The sequence below is a fragment of the Sinocyclocheilus rhinocerous genome, unplaced genomic scaffold (assembly GCF_001515625.1).
Source record: "Sinocyclocheilus rhinocerous isolate Xijiao unplaced genomic scaffold, SAMN03320098_v1.1 scaffold160, whole genome shotgun sequence".
Taxonomy (NCBI): domain Eukaryota; kingdom Metazoa; phylum Chordata; class Actinopteri; order Cypriniformes; family Cyprinidae; genus Sinocyclocheilus; species Sinocyclocheilus rhinocerous.
This window is the reverse complement of record NW_015624563.1, coordinates 319111-332553: the sequence shown is the minus strand read 5'-3', so window position 1 is coordinate 332553 and position 13443 is coordinate 319111. Positions and strand designations below refer to the sequence as shown.

Genomic DNA, 13443 nt, shown 5'->3' with positions numbered 1-13443 from the left:
GTGTTTTCATTTTTTCATACTAGAACTAAAAATAGCTTCCTGTCTTTGGAAGTGAGAAAGAAGTTAAACTGCCTAACATGTCACTTTATTCCAACAAAAAAAGCACTTTTATTACAACCTCTGAACTCTCCAGTAGGACATTCCCAGGTAGACCCAGGTAGACTCAGTGATAAAGTCGACATGAAATGAAGTTGTGATAAGCTTTTTTTCCCCTATTGTGATGTACATTAGTCAACATTTGGAACAAGTGGATCAAAAAAAGTTAATCAAAGTTGTCCTAAGACAAAAACGCATTTTGGTTTTGACCTTTGATCAAAGGTTTTGATCCACTTCAAATGTCGACTACTGTATATCCGAGTGAAGCAGCTTCTCGAACGAGAAAAAATGTTAAAGGACTTAATTTTGACCATCTGCAATTGATTGGACTGTTGGCATTTGGTATTGCTGTGATCTCATGTGAGTGACAAGTTGTTGAAGGGGAGGTTTTAATGCCAGTACACGTCGTCAGAGAAAAAATGTCGTTGCAAGGGGGAGTTATTTTGATTAAAAAAAAAGTGGTGGTTCAAATGGCAAATAGTTAGAATGTGGTCTGATGTCCCATCCCTTTGCAAAATGGCTCTCATGCATATTCCACATTATTTGGTGTAGGGTATGTCAAAAGACTTGTAGATCAGTGGTTCTCATCTCCAGTCCTCGGGACCCACCACACATTTTGTATGTCTTCCTCATTCAACACACTTGATTCAGATCATCAGCTCATTAGGAGAAAGGTCCATTTACTGAACCAAGTGTGTCAGATAAGACAGACATTCAAAATTTGCAGCGCAGTGGGTCCTCTGGACCAGAGTTGAGAAGCACTGTTGCTGTGGTTTACAAGCCAGATGGTGTAATATCTTCGTATTCTGTTGGAGGTTGGTGAATGTACGGCAATGAAAGACATCAGGGTTGGTAGAGAGAGTCTGGGAGAGGATCATAGTATTTAAACCTTTAAGCACTCAGATCCTCGCTGTCAGCAACATTAGTCGATGCTGCTTCCTGCAGTTGCTCAGGGGTCTGACTCGGAGGTATTAGAGGCATCTAATGCATCTACACCCCCAGTAACCTGTGCATCTGCCAGGCTGAGAGGACGCTGGCACCATGATCAAGCTTACAGGCAGGAGGCAAAGCCTTTTCCCCAACTATAAACTTGGGGTCACAGTCCCTGCTCCCAAGGATCCAGAGGACTCTGAGCTTCCTTTCGGTCAACGCAACTGGGTAAAACCATGGAATTCGATGCAGGAATTAAGTAAGGATATATATGACATCTATGCAGAGTATGATGATGAAGAAGAGGATAGACTGATGTCGACTCCTAGTAAACTGTCCTCTCTGACTAAAAACTACATGCTGAACATCAACGTTGGAGGCAAGGTCTACCAGATCTCTTACAGGGTAGCAGCAAAATATCCCAAGACAAGAATTGGACGACTAGCAACGTATACTGACCACAACAGGAAACTTGACCTCTGTGATGATTACACTGTCCAGAACAATGAGTTTTTCTTTGACAGGGATCCAGACATCTTCCACAACATCTTCAACTTCTATAGGACTGGAGTTCTCTGGATCAAAGATGAATTGTGCCCACGCAATTTTTTGGAGGAGATCAACTACTGGGGTGTTCGTATCAAGAACACCCATCGCTGCTGCCGCATTTCGTTCGAGGAACGGCAAGATGAACTCAATGAACAGCTGAAGGTACAACGGGAACTCGAGGCAGAGGTGGAAACTGAGGAGCACGAGGACTTGTTTCAGGATATGGCTTTCGGTCATGCACGTTTCCTCATTTGGAACATGATGGAGAAGCCATTCTCTTCAGTCACAGCCAAGCTCATGGCAGTAGCATCCAATTTCTTCGTGCTGGTATCACTCGTGGCTATGACTCTCAATACGGTAGAGGGAATGCAGTATACAACGACCACCGGTCAGCTGAGTGGGAAGACCTACTGCGAGTATGTTGAGACTTTCTGCATTGCGTTTTTTACCATGGAATATCTGCTCCGGCTTGTGTCCACACCTGATCTCAAACATTTTGGAAGGAGCATGCTGAATGCTGTGGACCTGATTGCAATCCTTCCATTATATCTTCAGATGGCCCTAGAGTGTTTCGAGAACGAAGACTACGGGAAACATGGTAGCGATATCGAGACTGTAGGACGGGTGGGTAAATTGGGGCAAGTTCTCCGCATCATGCGTCTCATGAGGATATTTCATATCCTAAAACTAGCACGTCACTCGACTGGACTTCGAGCCTTCGGCTTCACGCTCCGGCAATAGGGCCTTTCACACCGCAGGAACCTTTTCATAGTACCAGAACTAATTGTGGAACTACCCACTTTTTGGCGTTTTCGCACAGCCGGAACTGGGTGCGATTTTAGTACCGGACTGCCTTTTTCGAGAACCAAATTAGCTCCTACTCCGGAGCAGGGTCTAACCAGCACAACTGGTACTAATCGTGACGCAAGTAGACATTGATTGGCCAAACGCGTACGAAAACCCCCTCCCCCGCCATGATTTAAAACGCCGTGTAAACATACTGTAAACATTGTGTCTTTTAAGAGTGTAACAGAAATTCCGATAGGAAACTTTAGCAGTTTTTGACTGATAGAGATAGCTTTGGTCATTGTTGGAGGGAGGGATGGGCCTCGGGGCCCAATGAAGATTTGCGTGAAGACTTTTAAGATAAAAGGGTGGAGGGTAGAGACATTTCACAGGTACTTGAGGGCACTGCTTGATCTCGGGGACGAAGGGGATCCATCTCCTGTCTTTCATATGCTAATCGCAGACAGTCTGGGAAGAAATATCCCCCACTATGCAATGTAAAGGTGTGACTCTGCGACCATCAGGGCTATTTGTTTATTCAGTTATGTTTTAGCTATATCTCAGTTGCTGTGTTGTACTGAAATCTATGTGATTGAATATGTTTCCCATAACATATTTGACATTTTCATTTGTTTTGTAATCGTGATCATATTATCATAATCATTTACTTCATGGTCTTTTTAAACGTCACTCCAACAAGAGAAAAGGGAAAACAATGTCTCATAAATTATGAATGAGAAGACTTGAAACCTACTATTGTAATTTTGTCTGACTAGTCCAGAAGTTTTTTGTTATGTATGTTTTTGTCAGAATCAAACACAGAACTTTTAGCAAAATGATCTTTACACCTCTACAAATTAATTTAGTTAATACTGATTTCATTTGATTGGTAACTTATATTCCTTATTCTACTTGTTCTTATTCTGTCGTTTTAATGAAAATTTTTTTAAAAGCTTATAAAATATAATTTTTTTAAGAATTTGACAAAAGATGACATACTTTTAATAAAGTTAGAGGAGTCAAATATCACCTTGTAATGGGAAGGCTACTTTTTGATAACATTTTGGATTATTGATTAGAAGGTGCTCCTAAAATTTTGAATGTGCTCCTAAATTTTTTAAGTTAGGAGCACAAGTGCTCCTAAAAAGAAAAGTAAGCGTAGAGCCCTGCACTGCCAGTTGTCGTTGGAGATTAGTCCTCCTTTCCGTTCTTTCAATCGCTTTACGTATACGTCGACTTTCCATGTCCATTATTGTGAAACCCGCGAGACACAACAAAAACACAGCTCCGATCACAGCGTCCTCCATCCTCCTGTTGTTAATGTTGTTGTTCTTTGTTTCTGTTGTTGAACGCCGCGCACAAATGACGACGCTGTCGACCGGCTTAAGTCACTTCTTAGTACACACTCTCGGTGCGAATGCAACCCTTTAAATGGTACTGGGAAATAGTTCGCGCAAAATCGTCCCAGTACTTTAGTACTGTACATTTAGTTCTGGAACTAAAGCGGTGCGAAAGGCCCTAATGTTACTAACAAGTGGGCTGTCTACTCCTGAGCAAGCTAATCAGTGTCTTCAGGATCATTAGAAAATCACAGGTAGGTGAGTTTGATCAGGGTTGGAGCTAAACTTTGCAGCGCATTGGCCCTCCAGGGCAAGATTTGAGGAACCCTGCCATAGAGCATGATGTGCATCAAACAAACTTCACCAGTATTCCACATGCATGGTGGTGGGCAGCTGTAAGTACATGTTTTTTCAAGTTTCATAGTACTGTGGTACTATGGTAAAGCGATTGTATCAGGTGATAATGCAGTGATGCTTTAGTACATACACCACGGTACTGGATGATTACCTGTATACTGTGGGATGTGCATGGCGCTCCAAGAACTTCTAATTATTATGATTATGCTTGTATATACATGGTACATGTACCATGAAAAATAATAAAATTGTAATATAATACTTTTCTCTTTCTGTAAAGTACTGACAGAACCACACTACCTGGTGTCTTTCTGCTAAAATGCTATCAAATGCTTCCTCACATCTGTGATAAGTCCAAGTGGAGTACTGCATCTATCGTCAAATGTGTCGCTTGCCAACTGTGTAATCCCATAATGCTCTTCTTAACTATTTATCTGTAAAGGGTTTTAGCTGTATTTATCTTTTTTTAAGTCTCAGAAGATTGTGGGTCATTAGTCATTTTACTGGCACGCTCAAGTATTCCTCATGCATTTCTTCCACAGGTGAGCATCTCCACTGTGGGCTATGGCGACATGTTTCCAGAAACTCCTCTGGGCAGGATTTTTGCATTTGCGTGCATCTCATTTGGAATTATTCTCAACGGCATGCCAATCTCCATCCTGTTCAATAAATTCTCAGACTACTATTCAAAGCTGAAATCCTATGAATACACCGCCTCTTTGAAGAATCGCGGGAAAGTGAGGTTTGTGAAAAGGGCTGCAAAGAAGTTGTCAGAATGTTTTTAGGTTGCCATGTGCTGACCTACTCTTTCCACCAACGGACTGATTTTTAAATTATGGACTTGGTGGTGGTCTTTTCAAAAACTTCAAACCAACCAGACCAATTAAGTAACTGTCTTCAAACAAATTAGCCACTGCTTGCTTTTGTGCTGCTGGATACATGCATATTGAGGAACTTTTGTACTATAAACAAAAGTAAATTTTTTTTTTTAAACGAATCAACGCATTTAGGCTGCTCTAACAAGGATGCCATTAATAAATACTTGCCTTGGCACAACAATTTAATTGTACGAGATCATTTGTTTATTGCTATTACGTTATGGAACAGTAAAAATTTTTTTTTTTTTACAATGTCATTAAAAATAACCATTGCTAATACTATGGGCAATGTTAAAACAAAAGGAAGTAATCCAGGGTAGACAAACACTGCTTCAAATAATCAGTTGAAGGTTTTAACATCTGGCTGAGCACAAGCTCGGCTTCAATACTTTTTTTTATATCTATATATAATTTTGTATAGACATTTGTGTAAATTTTAATCAAAAGCCAATTTATGATTTACATCAACTGGTTTCCAGTGGAAGCACTCTGAGCAGGACAGATTGCAAAGAGATTTCCTAGAAGATTAACTTCTGTATTGGCAGGGCTATTTGGCAAAATCTTACAGTGCTTTAAAAGAAATTCAGAACTGACATCCTCACTACAATAGCTTGGTGTTATGTGACAATTACACAACCCTGCCCAAACTTGACTTAATAAAAGGTGGCCATTGTGACATCCTTAAGAACGTAGACAACTACAGTGTAATTCACTCTGAAAAGCACATTCATGCAGGCATTGATAATCCTTGAAAGATTAATCCTTGGGGATCATTGAAGTCCCAAGGACAGATGGAAGTAGAGTAGGGCAACAAAATTCATTTTCAAGCATGCATACATGCCTCCATATTCAAAGCTACCTTTTTATATTTTATGTCTATAATTTTTACTTTGAGTTGAAATTACCCTTTTAACATCTTTATTTTAAAAAAATAAAGATTTTATTATTTCTATTATTATTATTATTTAAATACAAGCTGACCTAAAATATACTTCAAAAGTAAGTCATTCAGAATCTGCATGAAATTTGCTGCAACACTTTATGAACAAATCTCACATAGAAATCTCTGGATTGTATTTCACCCCAAAAATCAAAAGAAAAAAAATTGATAAAAAGAAACATGTCTGTTATGATTTTATTGCATGTTGACAATTTAATAAAAAATTAAGCACATTTTCTGCTAAATCACCTTGTCTTTGACAGTTTTTTAAATCAGCATATATTAATTGTACAAAAAATATATAATGCATTAATAGCATTTCTGTCCACATTACTGCATCATTTGCTTAACTTTCATGAAAATGTCTTTAATGAATTTTGAGGTGAAATATAACCTGGACATCTTCTTGATTGGTTTCATGAGATTAAAAAGAGAAATAATAAAAAAGAAATAAAAACTCAGGTTCAGGTATTTTTGTGAGTGTGTGTTCTGTATTTACATACATCAGCATATAAATTCACAATTAAAAATCCAAAGGAAAGAAAAAAACTAACAAAACAAAACTGATTTGGCAGATCAGGCCAGTTTTTCAAGCAGAACCTCAACTCCTTTCGAGTTCTGGACCTTCTGTAGTTCAGGAAGGATGGATTTCAGCATAACTTTCACTTCTTCAGCAACACTTTCATCTGCACTTTGGAGAAGGCTGTGGAAACACAATGAAAACCAAGCAGCTGAAACTTCAATCAAATACAATCAGCCAATGCACAGATCCACTCAAACGTTAAACATGTCTCTGCATACAGCAGGGGGTTCAATTTTTTATATATTTGGTGGGAAAAATTACATCCGAATAAACAAACAGTCCAGGCTAAAAATATAAAGAAACAAATCTCTCACTGCTTAAAGTCTTAGGGAGATTATAAGAGGTCATGCACAAAGACCCATAATCCTTTGCGGCATGTAACTCAAGGGCTTGTCTGCATCAATGGCAGCTGGGAGCCAGAGTTTAGTCCTTTATTAGCATACAGACAACAGTAGAGAATAATGAAGCAGGACTGTGGAAGATGTGCTTAACCTAAAGCTCACTGTAGGGAATTCCTCCAGCTAATAATCGTGCTTTAAAAGACAGCATGATGGAAAAGCAGCGAATTTGCTGTGATAGAGAGCTTGGGATGTCACAGGATAAGCGCTTTTGGAGGCTTTGTAAAGTAGGGGCTTTAAACATGAATGACTGCACAGAGATGTTCTTCTGTGTGTGTTCAGTGTATTTAACCAGCGCTCACAGAACAATGGCTGCTGTGGTATGTTTACACCCACCAATTCAAAAGCAAGTTTTCTATCTTACTAGAGTGCATAAAAGGGAGTGTATTTTGTTATTTTTAGATCCGTTCATTTGTGAAGGTTATAAACTTACCAACAAAGAACAATGGCACCACGGTTGACTGAAGCCCACGTCTTGAGGTTCTCCAACCCCACCTTCTCCAGAAGAATCCTGGAGAAACGCTCTGGGGAATAAAATAAGGCAGGACAGGCCAGTAAATCATTGGTTCGCATTGGAAAACTGCTCAATTTGTTTTTATTAGTTTACATAAAGAAAATGACTTCTATGAATAGAAAAGGACATTCAAAAGTATCCTCAAAAATCCCATCAAGCTTTGACATTTTGTACTTGCCTTCTCTCTCTGCCTCCTTCATCTTAGCATCCTGCTCGATCAACCATTTCAACACCAGATGACCAGCGGGGTGCTCTGCCATATGAAGCTACAGGAAACAATTATTAATCCATTAGCTTAAAAAACAAAAAATTTCAACCCTGTAATGTTTTAAATATTTCTACAAAAAAAAATAAAAAAATAGCAAGACTTTCGAATAAAGTCCCATTAGTTAATGCATTAACTAACATTACCTAACAATGGGTAATACATTTGCATCAGTATTTATTCATCTTTGTTATTGCTAGATAATAAAAATACAACCGTTTATTGTTAGTTTAACTCTGGACCATTAAATATCAAAAATATGGTCATGCAGAATAATGCATTAATATGTTCTTTATAAGTACTAATAATGCATGCTAATAAGCAAGTAGTTAATAGTGAGAACTGGCCCCTAAAGTCTCATAAAAATACATTTTGAAATTAAGATGAACAAATGCTTTAAAAGTATTTTTCATTGTTAGTTTATAACACAATTCATTTTGTGCCATGAATGCAGCATTTTTTAAGTAAGGGATAATGTACATCCAGCCGGTTATTCTGAGATAACAACCGGCTGGATGTACATTATCCCGCTTATTACACGGCTAAAAAGATTTGTTTTTACCATATATGTTGAAATTAATGCTGAAGTCTTCCATTGTAACACGCGGTGGTTAAGTGTTTTCAGTCACAAGATGGCGCCAGACAGTCAACGGTAGCAGAGTGACTCGTTAAACATAAGTAGTACCGGTCAAGATAACTCGTAGTACCCGGATGAGCGGGGTGTTATTCAATTTGGCGGTTGTTATCTGGGAATAACATACCGCTGGATGGCGCGATTGACCAATCAGAATCAAGTATTCCACAGAGCCGTGTAATAAATGAAGATAATCTTATTTAAAAATAAACTCGACTGAATGAATGAATGAATGAATGGTGGATCCAAAGTAACACATTAATACTGCTATTACTGACAATACTGCAGGTATCTTCAGCATCAGGTGTGAGACACCTGTAGATGAGTTACCTGGCCTTCTCCTCCCGGTATGAGGGGTTCGGCTGCCAGAGCCGCCACAGCCTCCATGGCAGGTCTGAGATCTCCGATGGCGGCGCCCAGGATGTCACTCACAGCCACACTACAGGCTTTATCCATGACCATAGACTGAGCGTTCTCACACAGGTACTTCAGCAGAGGAGGAGACACGGCCTCCAGCAGCTCCGTCCTCCTGATCGCGACATCCTTCTTACTGTAGGAGAAAATACTTAGTAGTGCACTTCTTCATTCTTTTTTTTTTTCATCTGACACCGTGGTAGGGCTGCGGTTGGCACTTATGACCCAAATGCAGTACATGTCAATAGAAAAGAGGACATACCTGTGTGCATTGCCGTCACCTTTCTTAAGCACCTGAATGATCTCAGGTAAGAAATGGGCAGGGTCTCTTGGGCTCAGCATGTAAAGCAGCACCTTTTTACCATATTTATTGCCGATTACTTCAGATAAGCAACTAACCATTTCCTGAGAGCAAAATAAGACAAAAAAATTTCTTAAATCATCCAAATATTAGAAATAATAATAACTAGATAAAGTTTGTCAAGACAAACTTTAGGTTGGCTTGAGAAAGCCTAGCCTGAAAGTTTAAAGGTGCAGTGTGTAAATTTTAGCGGCATCTAGCGGTGAGGTTGCGAATTGCACCCAACGGCTCAGTCCCCCGCTCACCCCTCCCTTTAGAGAAGCTACGGTGGCCGATACAAGATTAAGATGTCGTCGGTAAAGACAGCAGAGAGCAATGAGGTTTCTTTACAAAGGTATATTAAGGAATTATATTTGCTTAATTATTTAATAAATCGATCTTATTGCAAATATTAATGTACTTGTTCATCATTGTGTCAGTGTTTTATTCGCAAGAACAACAAAGTGACGAAACGCGCTGTGTAGAGCAGTTTGTCCGTTTAGGGCCACTGTAGAAACATGGCGGCGACTTCCATGTAAGGGGACCCGCGGTGTATGTAGATATAAATTGCTCAATCTAAGGTAATAAAAACATAACGGTTCATTAAGTAAGGTCTTTATACACCTCTGAAAACATAGTTATGTATATTATATTGCATTTCTGTCAATAGATCGATGTAAATATTACACATTGCACCTTTAAAGCAGTTGTAAATTTGGAAAATTTAGATAGATTAGATGTTGATAACATGTTTCTAGCATGATTAGCCTGTTAGCATATTGCTGGCTTAGCAAGTTACTAGCATGTTTCTAGCAAGATTAGCATATGATTAGCATGTTGCTAACATGACTAACAAGTAACTAGCATGTTGTTAGCATGATTAACACGTTACTAGCATGTCGCTAGCATGATTAGCAAGTAACTAGCATGTTGCTAGAATGCTTCTAACATGATTAGCATGCTACTAGCATGTTGCTAGCATGATTAGCAAGTGACTAACATGTCGCTAGCATGTTTCTAACATGATTAGCATCTTACTAGCATGTTTCTAACATGATTAGCAAGTGTCTAGCATGTTGCGAACATGATTAGCAAGTTACTAACATGTCGTTGGCATGTTTCTAGCATGATTAGCAAATGACTAGCATGTCGCTAACAAGATTAACAAATGATTAGCATGTTGCTAACATCACTAGCAAGTAACTAGCATGCCGTTAGCATGATTAGCATGTTGCTAGCATGATTAACATGCTACTAGCATGTTGCTAGCATGATTAGCCAGTTACTAGCATGTCGCTAGCATGTTTGTAACATGATTAGCATGTTGCTAGCATGTCGCTACCATGTTTCTAACATGATTCTAACCCTTTTTCAAGCCAACCTAATAATACTAAATAACATATAAACCACCAACCAATAAAGAAAAAAGTAAAGAGCACTTACTGAGATGATAATTTGTTTAACCAACTTCGTGTCATCAATGCAATCGAATGCAGCCAATAGTACAAGATGAGCATATTCACCCTGAAAATACATAAATATATCTTATTTTTACTGCCTTAAAACATTTGATGGACTGAAAAATTACAACACATTATTTAGGTGAATCTCACGAAATCTGTCATTTATGTGTCTAGGTCATATTTCCCCCTGAAAATCTAATTAAAGCAGTAATGATAATTTGCTTATATATATATATATATATATATATATATATAAACACACATACATATATATTATTTATAATCCAGACTTCTGTGAGATTCACCCATTCATAGACTGTACAGATAAGAAAGGTAGCTTACCATTGCAAACTTTGCAATGTATGATTTCAACGTTTTTACTATAACTTTTCGGTCCTGAAAAAGACAAACAGAGAAGACAAAAACACGTCACACTAACAGCAAACACTAGCGATCATGAATGGTCTAAAATAACGTGTCTAAAGGAGTGCTAACCTTGGGTGTGCCGTGCCATAAACAGTGCATGGTGACTCTGGCTCCGTCATGTGTGTGAGCCATGTACACGACCGCCTCTCTGATGGACTCGATCATCTCCTGAAGGACACACCGCTACAGACATTAGACAGCAAGCAGCAGTAATCAGCGTGGTGTCATCGCTGGTCACAGCACTCACCGTTCTCTGTTTGGCTGGAGCGTGCTCAAAGAAGTCCAGAAAAACTTTGTGGACCAACGAATGTTTGATGACGGCCTCCCTGTAGAGGGAGCGTAACGCATTAATACACTCAGAAATTAAGTACTAAGAGACTGTATCATCACATACAGGTACAGATGGGCGGCAGGATGGTACATACGGTGAGACGGTAAAAAAAAAAAAAAAACCTGTCAGCTGGTAGAGAGTTGAGCGACCAGCGTTATTTTAGTGTTATTAATTATATAGTTTCAGAGTGTTTATTATTATTTTTAATTTGATCTTATTGCTTTTTTTTATTTTAGCTTTTCTCTTTAATTTTAGTTTAAATTGTAGTAATGTGCTTGTCATTTAGGTTTTTCTTTTTTTAATATTTCTGTTCAACTTTACATGTATTTATTTTCAGTTTTAGTCATTTTAGTACTTTATTTCAGTTGGCTTCCAAAGAAACATATTCGTTATTCATAATTTTTATTTATGTTATACTTTATTTTATTTCAGCTTTATGTCAGTTAATGAAAATTTTCATTCAGGTGTTACATAACGTGAAGCTGTTTTTCGAGTGATGCAAAAATCATTGTTCATTTTAAATTCATCAAGTTATATAAAAAGATAAAATACGTTAATTTGTAATTAATTAATTACATTAACCACTGGATTAACAGATCCGTAACATTTCCATTTTTAATACATAAACCACTTTTCAGCAGGATTTCCTACAAAAATAACTATTGTTGTGATGTTTACAACTGAAGTGATCTAAAATTACTAGGGCTTTCACGCCCCCCCCGATGAAAAATCCTCTAAATAAATTCTCCAGTAAACTGAGGACAATTACAAAAAGAAAATGAAAGATGAATTACTGTAGACAGCCCTAAAAAGTCCTCATATTGTGGTATAAGATTTCGGTTATACCGTCCCCACCCCTTTATAAAGTGACTTACTTCTGAGCCATTGGTGTGAGGATCTGCTTCATTTCATCTATGATGCCCTCTAATTTCTCTGGATTTGCTTCCAAAACCTTCTCTAGCGTTGGACAAACTGAGGACTGAAAAACAGAAAATGCTCTCACCATCACGGCGGACACCAAACACACTGATCTTTCCATGTACTTCAGAAACAGAGTTTCCAAGAGTCCAGCAGCTCAGAGCTCGAGTACCTTGCAGACTTGGAATGCGTTTCCGTAGAGCTCCTCGGTGAGCATGAGTCTCTGGGACAGGACGGCCTTGTCGTTGTAAGCGTACTCGACTACTGAAGACGCCTCGGAGTGCCTGAGCATCTGCCTGACGTTCCCCTTAAAAGCCGACATCACTGCCCCCACCTGCTGTTTACTCCTACAGGACAAATCAGTGTTTTTGGATCATAAAAACATGTTCATCATTCTGAATCAAGCCTGAAGTCAAACATTGCAAAGAACGTGATTCAATCCATGTTTTTCAGAATAACTTCATTATAATTAGCTGAAATATGGAAGTGACTTACCCATACATTAGAAACTTCTTCACAATGTTTCTAGCATATTTCGATTTACTCAACTCCACTATGTGCTCTAGAAAGACAAACATCCAGGTAGAAAGGATGAGAGACAACCACTTCACATAACTTCAGTTTCATTGCACTGATGAGAAGACCAACCTTTGAGTTCATCGAAGACCTCCAGTCTCTGCTGATCATTGCCAAACTGAATAAAACACTGCAGCACTCGTGTGGAATCATGAGCAAATGCAATCTAGCGAAGAAAAGACGAGCACAACAGTGTTTTACAGTAAAATACTATAAGATCATTTCAAACAGTGAATACTCAGAGCATAATAAAGAATCTTCACTTACGGTTTTAATTTTGCCCTTCACAAGATTCTGTAGCTCTTTCATCAGTTTGGCCCTTTTTTGCTTGTCACAGTCTTTCCTGTATTTCCACAAAACACACTGTGTGAGTGTTTCTGCAAACTTTGCACTTTTTTTGTCCTACACTAAAAAATGCTGGGTTAAATATAACCCAGCGCTTTGTTAAAAAGGGACAAACCCAGCGGTTGGGTTGTTTTGACCCAGCGGTTGGGTTGTTTTGACCCAGCGGTTGGGTGTTTTGACCCAGCGGTTGGGTGTTTTGAACCCAGCATTTTTTAGAGTGTATGCAGGGTGTCTACAGATATGAACAAGTAAAATGTAAGGCTTACGACCTTTTTAATACCACCTTATGTGAAATTTAAGACCAAGCCTGTGATGGAAATACACATTATATTACATACGTATATGTAATATTTAACGCGT

General features: G+C 38.6%; 2 protein-coding genes across 3 annotated transcripts in view; one reads left to right on the top strand and one right to left on the bottom strand.

The window, feature by feature from the left end:
- The first annotated feature begins 240 nt into the window (after positions 1 to 240).
- LOC107743156 (potassium voltage-gated channel subfamily V member 2-like) lies at positions 241 to 5856 on the top strand. The gene is made up of 3 exons (XM_016556288.1): positions 241 to 2309; positions 4024 to 4096; positions 4601 to 5856. The coding sequence occupies exons 1-3, from the start codon at positions 1138 to 1140 to the stop codon at positions 4841 to 4843; spliced, it is 1488 nt and encodes a 495-aa protein (XP_016411774.1). The 5' UTR covers positions 241 to 1137; the 3' UTR covers positions 4844 to 5856.
- A 525-nt stretch (positions 5857 to 6381) lies between these two features.
- pum3 (pumilio RNA-binding family member 3) overlaps positions 6382 to 13443 on the bottom strand; it is a 9140-nt gene continuing 2078 nt past the window's right edge. For both annotated transcript variants that reach the window (XM_016556092.1, XM_016556084.1), the window contains exons 5-18: positions 13006 to 13081; positions 12811 to 12904; positions 12658 to 12724; positions 12335 to 12509; positions 12120 to 12223; positions 11161 to 11239; positions 10983 to 11081; positions 10830 to 10883; positions 10468 to 10548; positions 8947 to 9089; positions 8601 to 8820; positions 7550 to 7637; positions 7291 to 7381; positions 6382 to 6579 (exon numbers count right to left, since the gene is read on the bottom strand). In XM_016556092.1, the coding sequence (XP_016411578.1) occupies positions 6453 to 6579; positions 7291 to 7381; positions 7550 to 7637; positions 8601 to 8820; positions 8947 to 9089; positions 10468 to 10548; positions 10830 to 10883; positions 10983 to 11081; positions 11161 to 11239; positions 12120 to 12223; positions 12335 to 12509; positions 12658 to 12724; positions 12811 to 12904; positions 13006 to 13081 (1498 nt within the window). In that variant the 3' untranslated portion in view covers positions 6382 to 6452. The remainder of the gene's footprint in view (positions 6580 to 7290; positions 7382 to 7549; positions 7638 to 8600; positions 8821 to 8946; positions 9090 to 10467; positions 10549 to 10829; positions 10884 to 10982; positions 11082 to 11160; positions 11240 to 12119; positions 12224 to 12334; positions 12510 to 12657; positions 12725 to 12810; positions 12905 to 13005; positions 13082 to 13443) is intronic.

Bases quoted from the DNA above. Each gene is read 5' to 3' on its own strand.
- LOC107743156 (XM_016556288.1), top strand. From the start codon at position 1,138: ATGATCAAGCTTACAGGCAGGAGGCAAAGCCTTTTCCCCAACTATAAA. The intron at 2,310-4,023 runs GCAATAGGGCCT...GCAAGATTTGAG, and splicing joins GCCTTCGGCTTCACGCTCCG to GAACCCTGCCATAGAGCATG. The intron at 4,097-4,600 runs GTAAGTACATGT...TTTCTTCCACAG, and splicing joins ATGCATGGTGGTGGGCAGCT to GTGAGCATCTCCACTGTGGG.